The sequence below is a fragment of the Prionailurus viverrinus genome, chromosome B2 (genome assembly GCF_022837055.1).
Source record: "Prionailurus viverrinus isolate Anna chromosome B2, UM_Priviv_1.0, whole genome shotgun sequence".
In the NCBI taxonomy this organism is placed as follows: Eukaryota; Metazoa; Chordata; class Mammalia; order Carnivora; family Felidae; genus Prionailurus; species Prionailurus viverrinus.
In genome coordinates this window covers 50,388,521-50,407,088 of record NC_062565.1, presented here as the reverse complement: position 1 = coordinate 50,407,088, position 18,568 = coordinate 50,388,521, and the positions used below count along the sequence as shown (strand labels likewise).

At 39.6% G+C, this 18,568-nt stretch overlaps 2 protein-coding genes across 5 annotated transcripts in view; one reads left to right on the top strand and one right to left on the bottom strand.

Annotated features, from left to right (window-relative positions):
* TMEM14A (transmembrane protein 14A) overlaps positions 1-18,568 on the bottom strand; it is a 43,703-nt gene that overhangs the window by 10,815 nt on the left and 14,320 nt on the right. Inside the window, exons 5-6 of one of the 4 annotated variants that reach the window (XR_007152012.1) lie at positions 4,812-4,992; positions 268-1,300 (exon numbers count right to left, since the gene is read on the bottom strand). The exons of 1 other annotated variant lie outside the window; for it this stretch is intronic. Coding sequence is in view for 2 of the 3 variants with exons in the window: in XM_047857777.1 (XP_047713733.1) it covers positions 4,971-4,992 (22 nt within the window). In the remaining variant the exon portion in view is untranslated. Of the gene's footprint in view, positions 1-267; positions 1,301-4,109; positions 4,993-15,930; positions 16,059-18,568 lie in introns of those variants that run through there. 2 more of the 4 variants (XM_047857777.1, XM_047857778.1) reach the window with 2 other exon arrangements.
* LOC125165190 (glutathione S-transferase-like) lies at positions 1,231-16,869 on the top strand. The gene is made up of 6 exons (XM_047857774.1): positions 1,231-1,317; positions 6,837-6,888; positions 9,276-9,288; positions 9,365-9,487; positions 12,294-12,435; positions 16,662-16,869. Exons 1-6 carry the CDS (start codon positions 1,231-1,233, stop codon positions 16,830-16,832), a joined length of 588 nt encoding a protein of 195 aa, XP_047713730.1. The 3' UTR covers positions 16,833-16,869.

Here is an 18,568-nt window from a genome sequence, read left to right as displayed (position 1 = left end):
TGAACTGTGAGATCATGACCCCAGCTGAAGTCGGACGCTTAACTGACTCAGCCACCCAGGTGCCCCATGGAAGTGTTGTTTTTAAAATTGATGGGGCTCCTGGGTGGCGCAGTCGGTTAAGCGTCCGACTTCAGCCAAGTCACAATCTCGCGGTCCGTGAGTTCGAGCCCTGCGTCGGGCTCTGGGCTGATGGCTCAGAGCCTGGAGCCTGTTTCCGATTCTGTGTCTCCCTCTCTCTCTGCCCCTCCCCCGTTCATGCTCTGTCTCTCTCTGTCCCAAAAAAAATAAATAAATGTTGAAAAAAAAATTTTTTTTTTAAATTGAGCCAGGTGATATGCTCCAAAATATATCAGTTCCCATTGAAAGCATGTAGACATGAACTCTTTCTACTCCTAAAGCCACTCCCACCCCTCCACACAGGCCCCGATGCTTCCAGGAACCCCCTTCCAAGTACCTCAAGCCACCTTTAAATGTCCAAAGACTGTCCCCCCACCAAGTCTACCTCTCCATGTCCCATAAACCTCAGATGCTATCTTGGGGTCACACAGGATGGGCTTTTGATTTCTATAATACTTTAATTTCTTCAAGGTGAGCAAAGGTTATGTTTCTAAAAAAGATATTTCCATTTTCAGAGGAAAAAGAAAGTGTGAAAAGACCCACTTTGCTTAACTTTGCACTTTTGCTTTAAATCCTAATGAGTCATTGAAAATCCCCTTGATTGCTGTCTCCAGGCTTCAGAGGTCGCCAGAATTAAAGTACTGAAATTAATTTGGAAAGTGAAAAGCATCAGCCTCCCCTAATCTCGCCCCATTTAGCCAGTCTGGGCTGTGCCGGTAGGAGGAGGGAGGAGGACCTGGATAGAAAAAAGAAAAAAACATTGCAATGCTAACACCTCGCCACCTGCTACCGGAGGAAGAACTGGTCAGAGTCTTATTTTCAAATTCCTTCCATCTGTCTGGCTTCCTCACTTGTCCTCTTTCTATTTTAAAAAATGTATCAGTGATTCAATTAAGTTTTGAGAACATCAATTTGTGGCGATAAACTCCATTTGTGAGGAAGAGCACAGAACACAGGAAGCCTTGGAGCTGAGGAGCAGCTCTGATTTTGGGCACAGGCCCTGAGCTTTCTGGTTAACTTTGCATTGCTCTCTTCATGCGGATTCCTCTCCTGCTCTGTGTGCAGAACAGTCTTCATCAGTCTCTCTCTGTTGATTTGCAGGAGTCCTTAAGCATGGCGGGGAAGCCCAAGCTTCACTACTTCAATGGCCAAGGCAGAATGGAGTCCATCCGGTTGCTCTTGGCTGCAGCAGGGGTAGAGGTGAGATGCTGATTTATTCATATTATTTTCGTCTTGGGGTCGTTGAATACTTACTTACGGAGCTGGTGTAGAAAATATGATTATATGGATCTTGAACAAAAAGCCAATTTTGCCACCTGCTCTTTAGACTCTGGGCTGTGAAACAGTGCATTCTTTTATTAAGAATAAAAGTGCCCAAATAGCGTGGAAACTGGTTGTTGGCATTGAGCTCACCCAAGGTGAAGCAAATAATGACTAATGAACAAAGGAAGGGAGGGAGGAAGAAGATGAGGAAGAAAGGAAGGGACCCAGTCTGTCAAACAGCTTCTTTTCATTTCATTCTTATCAGCCAAGTATTGGATATGTTTAACTACATTAGTCTCAAGCCTGGGTGGCTTGGTCGGTTAAGCATCTGACTGTTGATTTCAGCTTAGGTGATGATCTGGGCTCAGGTCATGATCTCGTGGTAGTGAGATCAAGTCCTGCCTTGGCTTGCGCTGACAGTGCAGACCCTGCTTGGGATTCTTTCTCCCCCTTTCTCTCTGCCCCTCCCCCACAGGTGCTAGCTCACTCACTCAAAATAAATATATATGTAAAAGAATATTAAGAAACAGGTAGTTTTCTTTAAATATATAGAACACTCTCATAGATACTGATGTTAGAACATATCATTCATTACCAAAACTATAACTATCCTATACTTTAATGAATTAAAAAAATTATATTCTCAACATATTTAAAAGCTAAGTTACTGAAGTTTATAAAGACCTTTCAAAGATAAATATTTGTATCTGTAAATATTTATTGTGAGTAGAAAGCATTAGCCTCTTCTGTAACCCACACAATTAAAAAAATTTTTTTAATGTTTATTTTTGAGAGAGAGAGAGAGAGCAAGCATAAGTGGGGGAGGGGCAGAGAGAGAGGGAGACAAAGAAATGGAAGCAGGCTCCAGGCTCTGAGCTGTCAGCATAAAGCCTGATGCGGGGCTCAAACCCAAGAGCCATGAAATCATGACCTGAGTCAGATGTTTAACTGAGTGAACCGCCTAGGCGCCTCCACACAACTTTTTTTAAAAGATTTATTTATTTTTGGGAGAGCGCAAGTGGGCTAGGGGCAGAGAGAGAGAGTGACAGGATCCAAAGCGGGCTCTGTGCTGACAGGCTGACAGCAGTGAGTCCGATGTTGGGCTTGAACTCACGAGCAAGATCATGACCCGAGCCCACGTTGGACGTTCAACTGACTGAACCACCCAGATGCCACCACACATTTTTTTTTTTTTTTCTAATTGCTCCTAAATGGTCTCTTAGATCCAAAGATGAAAGAACAGGCAGTTTTCTTTACACTTACGGTCAGCTCCACGTGGTTTAATGTGAAAATAGCAAGTAACCTCATTCACTTGATATTTGTTAGGATGGTCTACATTCTGTTTTAGCCCTGACAGAATATGTAAGTTAATTTGTTCACTAGGAATGTAGATTCCTCATATGAATGCAGCTTAGAATATGGTTTATTATTTAAGCATTTTGTGAAATAGACCCATTTTATGATACCTGGTGGTACAGAGGTTTTGAAAATATTTTAGGTGACAATAACAGATGTTTTATACTAAAATCTGAAGAAACCTAAGAAACTATTTGCCAGGAAAAAGTCTGATGTACTGTAGGGGCTCCAAGAAGCCACGAAATACATAACTGGAATCTAGGTCCCCAGGTAGAGAATTTCTGTTGTAATAGGGGCACCTGGGTGGCTCAATCAGTTAAGCATCTGACTCTTAATTTTGGTTTAGGTCATGATGTTACAGTTCATGGGATGGAACCCCACGTTGGGCTCTGCACTGACAATGTGGAGCCTGCTTGGGATTTTCTGTCTCCCTCTCTCTGCCCCTGCCACACTTGTGCTCTCTCTCTCTCAAAATAAATAAACTTTAAAAAAAGAATTTCTGCTCTAATAAAGCAAAAAATCTCTGTGAAAACTTCACCAGCACTTTTGTCAAAAATTCCTTTGTTATGAATTTTTTAAAATTTTAAATTAAAATTTTGAAAATATGTGAAGTACAAAAAAGCTTATAATGAACATGATGCCACTATGTGGAGTGAGCAGTTATTATTATTTGTCATATTTGCCTCCAGCCATAAAAATAAAATCACAAGGGTAATATATTAATATAATCTTTTAGAAATAAAGCATTAACAGATGAAGCTAAAATTCAGTTGGACTGTCACTCCCATGTCTACTGAAGTAACCTCTATCCAGTCAGTCCAGCCTTTATATTTTTACATTCATGTGTGTGCTCACCAACCACTCGTGTGCCTTTTGAAATAATTTACATAAATGGTGCCTTTTGAGCATCATTCTATATTTTCCTCCTTACATTCACTATTATGTTTTTGAGATCTCTTCATATGGAGATGGATAAATGATAGATGAATAAAGGAAGGGGGTGAGGAATTAGGGTCATTCTTTTATAATTTTTATTTATTAAAAAATAAAAAAAATTTTTTTAATGTTTTTATTTATTTTTAAGACAGAGACAGAGCATGAGCAAGGGAGGGGCAGAGAGAGAGGGAGACACAGAATCGGAAGCAGGCTCCAGGCTCTGAGCTGCCAGCTCAGAGCCCGACGTGGGGCTTAAATTCACGGACTGTGAGATTATGACCTGAGCTGAAGTCGGACGCTTAACTGACTGAGTCACCCAGGCGCCCCCCAAAATTTTTCAATGTTTATTTATTTTTGAGAGAGAGAGACAGAGAGTGAGCAGGGGAGGGGCAGAGAGGGAAAGAGAGAGACACAGAATCGAAAGCAGGCTCCAGGCTCTGAGCTGTCAGCACAGAGCCTGACATGGGTCTTGGACTCATGAACCATGAGATCATGACCTGAGCTGAAGTTGGATGCTTAATGGACTGAGCCACCCATGCAGCCCTAATTATTTTTTAGATCTCAGTTTTTATGTATTGTTGTTTTAGCATTAACTCTGAATAAAATATGATAAAACACGTGGGAGACAATGTGAGCCCAAAGCCCACCTGTCAAAAACACTGCAATTTCTTCATGGGGGAGGGCACTATTTTTTAGTATATAATAAAACAGTTTGAACTTGTTATTTCTTCTTCCAATGACCTAATTTTTTCAAAACAATAAAAGGCCAATTCTCCTTTCTGAGCCACATGAAGCTCTTTCTGGGATCTCCTGACTCTTCACAGTTCTTATATTCAGGGTTGGTATTGTAGTTTGTCAGAGTTAGAAGAAAATTCTATAGTCAATATTTACCTTCTGTGCCTGACTTTTCTTTTTGATATGTCATAGCAAATTTTCAAAAGTTAAATAATCATGCTCTAGCACAAATGACTTTGCAAAAATGGCTGTGCTTCGTTTATCCTTAGAGCAGAACTTGACAGGGCCCCTCACATAGTAAGCGTTCAAGCAAAAGATATAATTGAAGAAGACACCCCATTAAAAACAACGTTCAGGTGGTAAACCCTTGCTTTGTGGTCTGGTGAAACTCAATCTAAACCTACTAGAAAATTCCTCGGATAGTATGCAGTCTGAGGAATTTCACTGTATTCCATTCTCTTCATGGCCATACCCAGACGATGGGCTCCCGGATGCTGCCCTCTCCCCAAGTTGCTCTCATGGATTAACCTGGTAACGCCCTGGTTGGAATTGGAGGTTGGGCTTCACGCTCTGAGATCTTGAAGCCTGGCCAAAGCAAATAGTAAAGTTACCCTGGAGTTCCTGACATGAGAAATTTTAGGAGAAATTAAAATCATAAACAAATGTACTTTTCCCCCCATCACACTACATGAAAATCAAAAGTAATCTTTAAAATGTTTTTTAATGTTTATTCACTATTTTTTGAAAGAGAGAGAGAGAGACTGAGCGTGAGCAGGGGAGGGGCAGAGAGAGAGGGAGACACAGAATCCAAAGAAGGCTCCAGGCTCTGAGCTGTCAGCACAGAGCCCAATGGGAGGGGCTTGAACCCACAAACCGAGAGAACATGACCTGAGCTGAAGTTGGAAGCGTAACCAACACTGAGCCAACAGGTCCCCCAAAAGTAATCTTTAAATTTAGGAAAAAAGGGCTTTGGGGAAAGCTTTGTTTTTATACTCTGGTTTCCCCATCTGTATTCTCATATTTGGTGTCAACTTTGGAATATGACTTCTTCCTATAAAAATTACTCAAATACATGCAGCACCTGGGTGGCTCAGTCGCTTAAGCATCTGACTTCAGCTCAGGTCATGATCTCACGGTATGTGGGTTCAAGCCCCACCCATCGGACTCTGTGCTGACAAGCTCAGAGGCCTGGAGCTTTCTTCAGATTCTGTGTCTCCCTCTCTCCTGCCCCTCCCCCTCTCATGCTCTGTCTGTCTGTCTGTCTCTCAAAAATAAACATTAAAAAATTATTCGAATACAAATTACACATTTAGCAAGGTGATAGTGTCTAAAATGTAGTGGGTTTGGAGAGAAGGGACTCTAGCCCTGGTTCTTCCACCTTTTAGCTGAGGGACTTTGGGCAAATCAATTAACCTCTCTGGGCTTCATACACATCAAATGAAGGCTTGGAAAAGAAGAGCACCCAGAGTTGTAGCTAATGCTCATTTTCAAGGTTTAGGAACGAGGGTGATCAAATACCTCAGTTTAATGTTAACTCTACGTATTCAGGAATAACACTGGGAACCACATTGTCAGTACCTTTTCTTAATATTTTTTTATCATCCCAAATTGTAAATGTAAAATTAAAAAATTTTTTTTTGTTACAAAGGGGGTAGAATAAAATCTTTGGGGAAAATACTGTTTTCCATTTATGCATTGTGTTTTCCATCTCTAATCACGATAGAAATAATACAGAAAACCCATTGTGTTTAAATTTTACATTAAAATTATACTGTACAAAATGCACGCATTCAATTTACAGATGCATTTTTTTTCAGTTAGATTGTTACCACATAGTTTCTGAGATTTGCTGCAGTTTAAATTCTCTGTGTCTAAATAATAGAATGATCAAACAAACACTTGTTTGTTCTTGAACCCTGGAAAGGAGGGACAACAAACACCACCCAAGGGAAAGTCCTGAGGAAAAGAGTAACAATGATCAACATTGAGCCAAACATAAGAGTTCGTCTTCTTTGGTAGGATCTCATTTAACCGTCATGACTGTCAGGAGTAGGTATTAGCTTCATTTTCCCACATTAGGAAACAGAAGAGAGTAACTTGTCCGAGCTAATGAAAGGAGTAGTCTGCATTTAGATTATGATCTGAAAAGTCCATCTGGCAGATTCCATCCATACAACAGGGGGTATCAGTGTTACTCAAGGTCAATTGAATTCAGTAAATCCTTTGCTTTGGTTTTATATAAACATTTCCTTAGGTTCACAGAACACAGAAGAGGTCAGCATGGGTTCAATAACTACTTGAAACATTGGTTTAATTGGCGGCTAGACCATTTACTTCTATTCACTTATTTTTCTCTGATATCAAAAGTAATAATAAAGATCAAAATGATGCTCGCAGCCCATTATTATATTCTGTCTTTCATTCTTTAGTTTGAAGAAGAACTTTTTGAAACACGTAAAGAATTTGAGAAATTAATCCAAGGTGAGAAAAAAAGCCTGTTACACATGATGCTGTATTAGACCAAGGATGAGACAGGTGGTCTCTCTATCTCTGTGAGAGGCACACCACACACACACACACACACACACACACACACACACACACACACACATTCTTTCTTTTTTGAGAGAGAGAGAGAGAGAGAGAGAGAGAGAGAGAGCATGCATCAGGGGGGAGAGGAGCAGAGAGAGGGAGAGAATCATAAGCAGGCTCCATGCTCAGCACAGAGCCCAAGCCAGGGCTTGATCTCACAACCCTGAGATCATGACCTGAGCTGAGATCAAGAGTCAGATGCTTAACCGACTGAGCCACCCAGGCACCCCACACAAAGAGCAGAGAAAATTAGGTAGACAGTATCTGATGTATCTCTATGTCAAGAAGGCAGCACTTGGATCTTGCAACAAGCATATGAGAGTTCAAAGTGGGAGGAGCCCTGCCTCCAAGTTCCTAAACTGTTACAATTTCAGCCCCATCCCCTTGTTTCCTCAGCCATAGGGATGATACTTACTTTCTGCAGTAGCCACTTTCATGACACTGCATTGTCCCTTTGTTGCCTCTCAGTTCTCCAGGACCTAGTTAACTTCTTTGGAACTAGGTATGGTTAAAGTAACTAAAGTAACTGGTATGGTTCTGTCTCCCAGCTGGACCCCAACTGATGTAATTAGGGAGCAGAGAATGTCCTTACAGTGAAACCTGGTGGCGGCAGCAGAAAAGCCAGGATGCTCTCGCCATGGATCCAGTCCAGAGAACTAGCTCAACTTAAGGTGTTAAGTGGGAAAAGTGCCAGCTTTGCTGTTTCCCTTCTGAGGAAGGTCAGACAGATGGACAGAGAGGGAGGGAAGAATAGGGACAGAGAGTGGGGTTTAAATCAAACCATTGCTCTCTCAAGTTGTTGTTGTTAAATGCAAAGATTCCCTGAAGACTGAAACATTCAGCCCAAAACAAAGAGCTATCACCCAGATGGGAGGTCACCGGGATTCCGACTGGGAGAAGGGAGGGAAAGGATGGAAGATTCACACAGAGTGGTGTGCAATAATGTGTGGAAAGTGCATGGAGGCACATTTCAAGGAGTGCTTTGAATTCCAGGTTGAGATTAGATGTTACTGTCTTATAAGCAAAGAGGAGTAATGGAAAGGTTTAAACAGAGTGTTATGACTCCAGGAAAACAATCAGGCAGTGCATGTGGGGTAGGTCAGAAGGGTCCATCTGATCAACGTTACTCATCATCAGGCAAATGCAAATCAAAACCACAATGAGATATCACCTCATACCTGTCAGAATGAAACAAAAGGTGTTTTTTAATCAAACAACACAAGAAACAACATAAGAAACCAAAAGTGTTTTTAATTCAAAAAATTAAAAGTAGAATGGCCCTGTGATCTGGTAATTGCCCTACTGGGTATTTACCCAAGGAATACAAAAACACTAATTTGAAGAAATACATGCACTCCTATGTTTATTGCAGCATTAGTTACAGTAGCCAAGATATGGGAACAGCCCAAGTGTCCACTGACAGATGAATGGATAAAGAAGAAGAGGTGGTGTATATATATATATATATATATATATATATATATATATATATTTAAATCTATAGATATGCAATGGAATATTACTCAGCCATAAAAAAGAACAGAATCTTGTCATTTACAACAACATAGATGGATCTAGAGTATAATGCTAAGCAAAATAAGCCAGCCAGAGAAAGACAAATACCATATGGTTTCACTCATATATAGAATGCAAGAAACAAAACAAATGAACAAAGGGAAAAAGAGACAAACCACAAAACAGGCTCTTAACTATAGAGAAAAAACTGGGAGGTGGGGGAGGGGAGAATAGGGGAAATAGGTGATGGAGATTAAAGAGTACACTTATCACGATGACCATTGGGTGATGTATGGAATTGCTGAGTCACTATATTGTACACCTGAGACAAATAGAACACTGTATGTTAGTTATGCTGGAATTAAAATAAAAAACCTTAATTAAAAAAATGGAGGGCCCATCTGAGGGCTGAGTTACCACCTAGGACCTTACTATGATGGTTCAGAGGGAAAGAGAGTCTACTTTGTGGGGTGGCTATAGGAATGGAGAGTAAGTGATGAGAAAGGGGCATTCCTGGCCAGAAAGAAAGTTTCTGTGTCTGTACTTTGTTGTATCTCCCAGATTACACAACCTCAAGTCTTGCACTGTACACATTTTTGTGTGAATAAATGCATAAATATTTCTTTTATATCAGTCTCTAAAATATTTTAGTAGTATTTGATTACTTACTCTCATTTTGTAGCAGCTTAAGAGTTTAAAGAATATTTAGTTACTACCATCAGGGACAGTAAATAATGCAACTTCCCTTTGTATATTTTAAGGTGGAACTCTGATGTATGAACAATAGGGACAGAGAGTGGGGTTTAAATCAAACCATTGCTCTCTCAAGTTGTTGTTGTTAAATGCAAAGATTCCCTGGTCAAAATTCCATGGTCGAAATTGACGGAATGAATCTGGTAGAGACCAGAGCTATCCTAAGATTCCTAGCTGCAAAATATGACTTGTATGGAAGGAACATACAGGAACAAGCCTGGTAACAACAATCACTTCTTACTTAAAACAAAATTAAAAAAAAAAAAGAATATCTAACCTTTAGGCATGTTAGCAATCGTAATAAATGCTAGATTAATCATAATAGACAATAGATTAACTGAAAATTCTTTTCTTATTTTTTAACTTCATATTATGGGAAAACTAACACACATCAAAGGAAAGAGAATGGTAAAATAAACCCTATTTACACAATGGTTACTTTCAACAATGATCAATTCATGGCCAATTACACAGTTTATTTCATTTTCTGATTCTTTATCTAGTACAAAAGCAAGGACAAGAACCAGTGAGGGAAATGGGACTCTTTCTCATGAAATCTGTTGTTTGCCTCCACTAGGTGGGAGTAAAGCACAGGGTAAAACACAAGAACGAACAGATTTGGGGCGTGAATGTGAAATTGATTCCAGAAGTATCTTTTGGAAACCACCTCGCTAGTCTCCGGCACACCAGATAGCTTCCCAGTCTCCCAGACAGTCTAAATTCTCACGTACACACACCAGTCCTTTTGCAATGGGCAACCTGGTCTACAAACCAGCACAACAGTCTTGTCTTAATCTGGATTTTATTTTGTTTTATTTTGTTTTGTTTTATTTTATTTTATTTTATTATATTATTTTTTATCTGGATTTTAAAATAGCAACCCTAAATTGTAAATTATTACACAGAATTAGAAAACCATTAGTTGGTAAACAACAAACAGTCCATTTTTACCAAATGTGGTGTGTTTTAAATAAATTTCTCATCGTTTTATTCACAGAATGCATTTATTTTCAGAAGGTTAGCTTTAAACTTTTTAGTGCAGTAAGATTTTTGAAATGCATCTTGTATTTTTAAATCTTAAAATAAGTTTTCTCTTGCTTTCTAGCAGATTCTAACTGCCAAATTTCTGCTGATTACATCCCTGCAGTGTAGTTTAACACAGTCTTCTGTCTCAGTATTTCCTGGCAATTAGTTGTTAGATATTGAGGTTTTATCAGACTCAAATACTAGTGGTTTTTGCAAGGCTATTTCATAGGTATTGGTGCATTCCCTTATCAGGAAGCAAAAAAAAAAAAAAATGTCTGCTCATCTACTCTTTATGATCTTAGCCATTGGCATTCAATGCTATCATTCCTTCTGCATTTATTATCTAGAATACTCCTATAAAGAAAAACTCTCCTTTACTATCTGGTTACCTGGAGTACAGTTTCTCAAAGGAAATGCTAGACCTTTGTTTACCAATTTTCCAAATGAGTTGCCTCACCTGATTCCTACAATTAATTATTTGTTATTGTTCTAGTATCACTGTGATCTCATCGATTTAAGTACCTTTGATGTGTTTCAATTCATGTTAGTTGTTATTCTTATTTATGCTCGAATTGTCCTACCTTTGGCCAGTGGGAGCCAAGTGGCTCCTGGAAATGTTTGACCTTGCTCTAGTGGTCTCTGATAACTCCCTTATTACCTGGTATAATATGATGATCCAAATTAATCCTGTACATCTCTTGTTCCAGACCTGGACTCAGCCATTCCTTGAAGGAGCTGTGGTTTTTAAGTACATCTTTCTCACTAATGTTTAAAATGGAAAATGAACTAATAATTTTTACGTGCCTTCACTGGTATATCATTATAATGAAACCTTGTATGTGTTACATATTTTATATTTTAAAATTCTTTCAACTACGTAATCCCCAAGTAACCCTAATGCTCAGAATGCTACTGGCTCTCTACTGCTGCAGACACTTTCTCTCACGGTTCTGTGAGTTGACAGGGATCCGCTGGATGGCAGTAAGAGTCTCTCATGCAGGTCCTCACTCATATGTCAGGCATCTGGGTTGGGAGAGCTGGAACAAAGGGCCTGGCAGGGTCTCTCTCTCCCTCCACATGACTTCTCCCTGAGACCAGCTTGAGCTTTTTCTTCCATGAGGTGGCTGACTTCCCTTAGAGCAAGTATGGAAAAGGATCGGGTAGAAGCTGTAAGGCTTCTTATGACCTAGTCTTAAAAGTCTCAGAACATTGCTTCCCCACATTGTGTTGGTCAGGCAAGTCCCTAGGACCCATTCAGATTAATAGGGGAAAAAGAGACTTAGTCTCAGTGGCAGGAGTAGCAAAGAATTTGAGACCATTTCAAGAGACTCATTGCTATTCTAGGTTAAAGCTAAACGAACTGTGGCTCCAAAAGATTAAGAGACTCAATGTAGAGCAGGACAGAGGTTTTCCAATGCCCAGACCAGTAGTAGTCTTTTCACTATGCCATGGTGCCTCGCCTAATGTAGTACCTATTTTTCTGTTCATTCAGGCATAGAGATGTGAGTGGCAAGGGGGAACCTGTTGAGTAAGTTCTGTGCCTTCCTAAATTGTTCTACTAAGTTTGAGAACCTTCAGTCCAGATGGAAATGTTGTTGGCAGCATAGAGGTCCCTAGTTACCTCCCCCCACCTTGTATAGACATGGGTAATTTCATTGTTATAACATTTAAGCAGCCAAATACGATCTTTGCCTAATTTATTACTTTAGGAATATTTTAATACATTGTGTTTTAATTTGCATTCATGTCACAGGGTTGAAATTCACACCCACATAATTGCTCACATACTTTAGTCCTAGAATTTTCCTTATTTCTCAAATTGATTTTAATATCTCAAAGAAACAACATGCAAGTAGAAATACTTGCTTTTAACTCATGAGACATTGAGATACCTGCTAACTAGGCAGGTTAAACTGAGGCATTAGTTAACATGTTTCTTTGGCTCATGAAATGATGGTTCCTTTACCTGGAACTCTTTTGATTTATCATCCCTTCTCTAGGATTGACATGTATGTAGAGGCCTTGAAGGATCTGAGTGACATGATTATGTTCTTTCCACTCTCTCTGACTGGAGAGAAGGCGATGAATCTTGAATACATCCTGGAAAGAGCCACTACAAGATTCTTCCCTGTCTATGAGAAGGTAAGTGACAAACTTCTGCCCTGCTCTATGACATGGATCAAGGAGGAGAAAAAACAACTAAACTGAAAATAAAGAATGTTATTGGTGGATAAAGGTCCCAAAATCACTTTGTGGAAGCAAAATTCTTCCCCCAATTACAGTTATAAGACAAACCTGCCCTTCTTCCTCTCACTCTGGTCTTCTGCATTATATATTTTTAAGGATTTCATGCATAATTCCAGCAATATTTGTAGTTCTAGTGCTGACAGAATTTCAGTTACTTGATTTGATTATGGAATAAAACAGAGTCTTATAAAGAGGATTCCAGAGGGAAAATTCCACACTAATTAGAGAGGAGGGGGTGGAAAGGATGGATATTACTTCTAAAATACACTGGATAGTACAGGGCCCAGGACAGTTTATAAGGCTTATCAGAATTCTACACAATATTTTAAAATTAAGTTAAGAAACAAATTGTTATAAAAATAACACTATTTTTCATCTGTCCCCACATCTTTAACAGCTGAAAATAATGTCTGAAAAGCTTGAGCTTTAAGCAAATACTTAGTGCCAGTCCTAACACAAGGGTTGGTTGACTTCTTTAGTATCAGTGCTCTTAACCTACAGCTGCATTCATTATAATATCAGTCAACATAGGGAAGCATCATGAAAAATGTTAGGGGTTTGGTAAAAATGAGACAGATCAGTTTTCCAAACCTAACAGCAATGCTGGTTTAATCCATCCTTTCTGGGTTGAGTACCAATGGTTGTAATTGAAGGATTTAGTACATACATTGAAATATATTTATATCAACAATTTTACAGCTTAATCATATAATGTAGATTGTTTATTTGATATTTATGTATTTTGTATAGATGATTGATACTCTAACTTCCTAGGTTATACTTTTTCATGTATTACATTAGGTGAGTTATCAGTCCCCTTGGTCCAAGATGGAAGATGAATCAAACTGAATAGTCTATACCTCAGACTTTCTCAGTATCATTTGTTCAAAATCATTTAAAAGATAGTCTGTGGGGCACCTGGATGGCTCAGTCAGTTAAGTGTCCAACTTCAGCTCAGGTCATGATCTCACAGTTTGTGAGTTCGAGTCCTGCATTGGGCCCTGTGCTGACAGCTTGGAGCCTGGAGCCTGCTTCAGATTCTGTGTCTCCTTCTCTCTCTGCCCCTCCCCAGCTCACACTCTGTCTCTCTCTCAAAAATAAATAAATGTTAAAAAAAATTTTTAAGTAATCTATTCTGGTGTAATTAGCATATAATTTAAGAGATTTTTATCCTACAGTTTTACCAATAATGGCAATGGAATCGATGTTTAACACCGCTATTCCCAGGACTTAAGTGTTTGTTGTGGGATACTATGAAAAACAGAGACTTCTCTGGTGGTTAAAAATAGTATCAACAACATCATCACCACCAAAACGGTGCTAATCCTATGATGGCTCATTTTTGTTTTGTGCTTACTTTGTGCCAATCACTGTTCTATACATTTTGCATGCATGATTCCATGTAATCTTCATAACTCCATCAAAGATGTGCCAATGTTATCCTCATTTTGCAGATGAGGCAACCAGAGCTTAAAGAAGCAAAGTAACTTGCCCAGTGTCATACAACTAATAACACTGAAGCCTACAGTCAGGTCTCTCCAGCTCCTGATCCCATGTCCAAGCAACACAAAATCACAGAGGTTTAAGGCTAGAAAATACTTTAGTGACCTTTCTACTCCAACCTTTTATATTCAGTTGATTTTAACACAAAGTGACCCATAAGTCAGAGCCTTATTAGAAGAAAATTTTCAGGGTGATTGGGTGACTCAATCGGTTGAGCATCTACTCTTGATTTCAGCTCAGGTCATGATCCAAGGGTCATGGCATCAAGCCCCACCTCAGGCTCTACACTAAGCATGGAGCCTGTTTGAGATTCTTTCTCTCTTTCCTTCTGTCCCTCTCCCTCTCTTGCACACACACACACTCTCTCTAAAATAGCATAAAAATGTTAAGAAAGAAAAGAAAATTTGTTTATAGAAACGAGGCATGTGTCCCTTTGAGAATTGTGTTCTCCTACAAAGAGCAGCAAATCTAAGGAGCCTGTCCTGAGATGGTGCGAGGAGAGAATTATGATTGCAGACCCAGGAGAGCCACCAATCCAGGCTGTGAGGGGTAAAATTGTTCTATAAAGGTTCATAGAGAAGGTACAGGGAATATAATGGAAAGAAGACAAAGGTATATGTGAGATTAGGCTGTTTCTGGTGTTCAGAATACTCAGGAGGATTTGGGCTAGTCCACCTCTTTTAGATGAACAAACCGAAGCCCTCAGAGATGGGATTTACTTGTGCTCACACAGCTAGCCAGTGGCCAAGATTAGGGAACTAGGTCTCTAAACTTTTAGAAGACTTTCTGCCAATGACACTTACTTTAAATTATCTTTCTAGGTATAATCCCTAAATCCTCTAATTCTTTTCAACTATGATGCAGGCCACGGGCAAGATTTTCTTGTGGGCAACCAGCTGAGCTGGGCCGATATACAGCTCCTTGAAGTCATCTTAATGGCTGAAGAGTGCAAACCCAGTGTCCTCACAGGATTCCCTCTGCTACAGGCAGTGCTCTCCAAATAACTCCCAAGAACTGCAGGAAGAATGAATTTTTATCATTTGCTTATTCTTTCATTCAGTCATTCTCATTCTTATTCTCATTCTTATTAGCATTTAAGAACCTACTAACTTCTTTGTGCCAAGCTACAAAGATACCCTCAAAGAACACATCTAGTGGGTGAGACAAGCACATAGACAGATAACCTCAATATAAGGTAGTAAATTTAAAAACAAAGTAAGATACAGGAAAGTAGAGGAAGGTCATGTGGGCCAGCATGGGGATCTGGGGCAGACTTCTGGCAGGACTCAAGTCTCAAAGGTTTTGCCCAGAATGTAGCAGAACCTCAATAAAATGGCTTTCTTTCTCTAGATAAGGTGACAGGAAAACATTTAAGATATTCTTGTCCTAACACAGCAATTGTTTAACAATAACCAGAGCCACTGACTATACTCTTGTGTGCTAAGCATTGTACCAAGCACTGAAAGCACATTACTTCATTGATTTTATTTCATCCTCAAATGGGTAGGAAACGACTCCAAGAGGTCAAAGAACTTTCTTTCAAGTCACACTGTCAGTAGGTGACAGGACTGGTGCACAAACCCTCAGTCTGACTGATTCCATGGCCTGTGTTCTAAGACACTTTGCTATGTTGGTGGATTCCTTTCTAGCCTTTTAAATATATGCGTATTGAAAATAGTTGTATTCCAAGTTATGGTAATTCTGCAGTCTCCATTTCCCACTTCACATTACATTATATGCATGTTTTGGTATTTTTATTTAGTTTGCCTCATTTTTATACGATATGGTATTATATTTTTGAACATTTTCATGATTATATAATATTCCATTTACTGTGCTCAGAATAACTTGCTATTTGTTATTTATTTTTGAGAAAGAGAGGGAGAGAATAAGCAGGGGTGGGGTGGGCAGAGAGAGAGGGAGAGAGAGAATCCCAAGCTGGCTCCTCAGTGTCAGTGCAGGGCTCGGTGACGCAGGGCTCGGTGACGCAGGGCTCCGTCTCACAAGATCATGACCTAAGCCAAAATCAGGAGTCGGACACTTAACCAACTGAGCCACTCAGGTGCCCCAGAACAACCTAATTTAAATAGTGAAAATCATAACAACTTAAATATTCAATACCTGAGGAATGTCTACATAAATGAAGATACATCTATTGGGTAGAATTTTATGCACTTACCTAAAGGCATATTTTCAAAGATGACATAACAACGTGGAAAAATGCTTATGACAGAAAATCCTTATGACTTAAGGACTTGTATTTATTAGTTAGACATCAGGATACTCTGGAGTATTTGCTTTTATGAACAATGCTGCAACAGCATCTTCATGGTTATAAATTTTTCCATATTTAAGATGATATCATTAGGATGCAATCTGAAAAATGGGGTCAGTTGGTTACAGCCTATGAACATTTTTGTGGTTCTTGAGAAATATTGCCAACTTGCTTTGTACAAGGCATCACAATGTATGAAAATTCCATTTTATCCTCTACCTCCACCAGCCATGAGGAATATAATTTTTAAACACTTTCTCTCGGATGCAAAAATGTGCAATGTTTGTATTTTGTCTATTTTGCCCTATTCTCTTTTCATGGATAGTATACTTCTGCATTTTAGGAGTTCAAGGCCAGAATCAGCTGCATTCCCACAATTCACAAATTTCTCCAGCCTGGAAGCCAAAGGAAGCCTCCACTAGATGAAGGCTCCATTGAGACCATGAAGAACATATTCAAATTTGAACGTGGCATGTTTCTTAAAAACATGGGTACTATAGTAGCCGAGTATTAACAAACGAAGAGGTCTAAAGGCCTCGGCACATCTCACTTCACATTTGTAGCAGTACCCACAAAGGTATCATAAGGTCACTTTGATAAAGATAGGCAAAAGGAAATAAACTACCTAATACTGGCCTGTAAATCAGACAACACTTTTTCTGTTTTTTATAAAACAGTAGAACACCAATCCATCAGAATCATCCAAATAAAGATTCTTCTGCATTCTACTTATTGCAAAAGAGTACAATCCTGAGTAAGCCAATGGGTATTGAAGACTTCTTTAAAAAAGGAAAAGCCCCACATATATACCAGCCATCACGCGTTTCCAGATCCTTTTGGGAAAAGTCCAGGACAGAGCATAGCTTCAAATTAGTTTCTTAAACGTTCAACCACTAGAGTCTTTTACAGATAGAGCATATATTTTTATCATCAACTTCACACTTAGTTTCTACTTTAGTAATCTAAACTTTGAGTGTAAACTGTTGTCAGTCTAAATCTGAAGGGTCTTCTCAGTCATCTCTATAGTCAGCAAATACAGAGCACCCCAGTGATAACCACTTTTTCCAACCTTCTTGTGGTAACAACCTCTTTGCGCCATTAGGATAAGTGGGATTTTTTTTTTTTAAAGAAGAATATTTTTATTTGGTTAAACTCGTAGGCCCCTTCCTGTCTTCCTCCCTCCCTCCCTCCCTCCCTTTCCTGAATTACTTATCACTGGAAGTCTAATAACTTCCTTGAAAGTCAGTGGGGAAAGGTAACTGAACACAAGCATATCAACTCTGCTCTTCTCAGCTGGGGCTCCACTCACCATCTCATGTAAAGAGTGGGTTTGAAATCTGACACCCCTGAGTAAAGACACCAGGATCAAAATTGCGGACTTTGAGAGCTTTAAGGGACCCGGTCAACCATTTAGTCCAAATTCCTCCTTAAGGATGAGAAACTGAGACCCAGAGAGAGGAAAGACCTTCCAAAGAACATGCAACCAGTCAGTGGGAGAACTGGGCTGGAACTCAGGTCTCTTGATGTTCAGTCTGGGGCCTAAAAGTAAGTGCCCTGGACATAAAGTCATAACTATTTCTAAAAATGTAGTAACTCGGGGACAAAATCATTTTTATTTCAGAATTATTACTGTTTCAGTGAGAGAGAGTATCTGCTCTTAAGGAAGAGTTCTGGCTTAAAAAAAAAAAAAAAAAAAAAAAAACCTCCTTTCCAATCACTTTCATTAATAATTGAGCATTTAAATGTTAAAAATAGAGGGGCGCCTGGGTGGCGCAGTCGGTTAATCGTCCGACTTCAGCCAGGTCACGATCTCGCGGTCCGTGAGTTCGAGCCCCGCGTCAGGCTCTGGGCTGATGGCTCAGAGCCTGGAGCCTGTTTCCGATTCTGTGTCTCCCTCTCTCTCTGCCCCTCGCCCGTTCATGCTCTGTCTCTCTCTGTCCCAAAAATAAATAAAAACGTTGAAAAAAAAATTAAAAAAAAAAAAAATAGGGGCGCCTGGGTGGCTCAGTCGGTTGGGCGTCCGACTTCGGCTCAGGTCATGATCTCGCGGTCCGTGAGTTCGAGCCCCGCGTCAGGCTCTGTGCTGACAGCTCAGAGCCTGGAGCCTGTTTCAGATTCTGTGTCTCCCTCGCTCTCTGACCTTCCCCCGTTCATGCTCTGTCTCTCTCTGTCTCAAAAATGAATGTTAAAAAATAAATAAATAAATAAATAAATAAATAAATAAATGTTAAAAATCACTTGAGTATATAT

What these genes read in the sequence shown, in the direction of transcription:
- LOC125165190 (XM_047857774.1), top strand. Translation starts at nt 1,231, where the DNA reads ATGGCGGGGAAGCCCAAGCTTCACTACTTCAATGGCCAAGGCAGAATG. An exon ending in TGGCTGCAGCAGGGGTAGAG is followed by an intron (nt 1,318 to 6,836) that starts GTGAGATGCTGA and finishes TTCATTCTTTAG; the next exon opens with TTTGAAGAAGAACTTTTTGA. An exon ending in TCTTCCCTGTCTATGAGAAG is followed by an intron (nt 12,436 to 16,661) that starts GTAAGTGACAAA and finishes TCTGCATTTTAG; the next exon opens with GAGTTCAAGGCCAGAATCAG.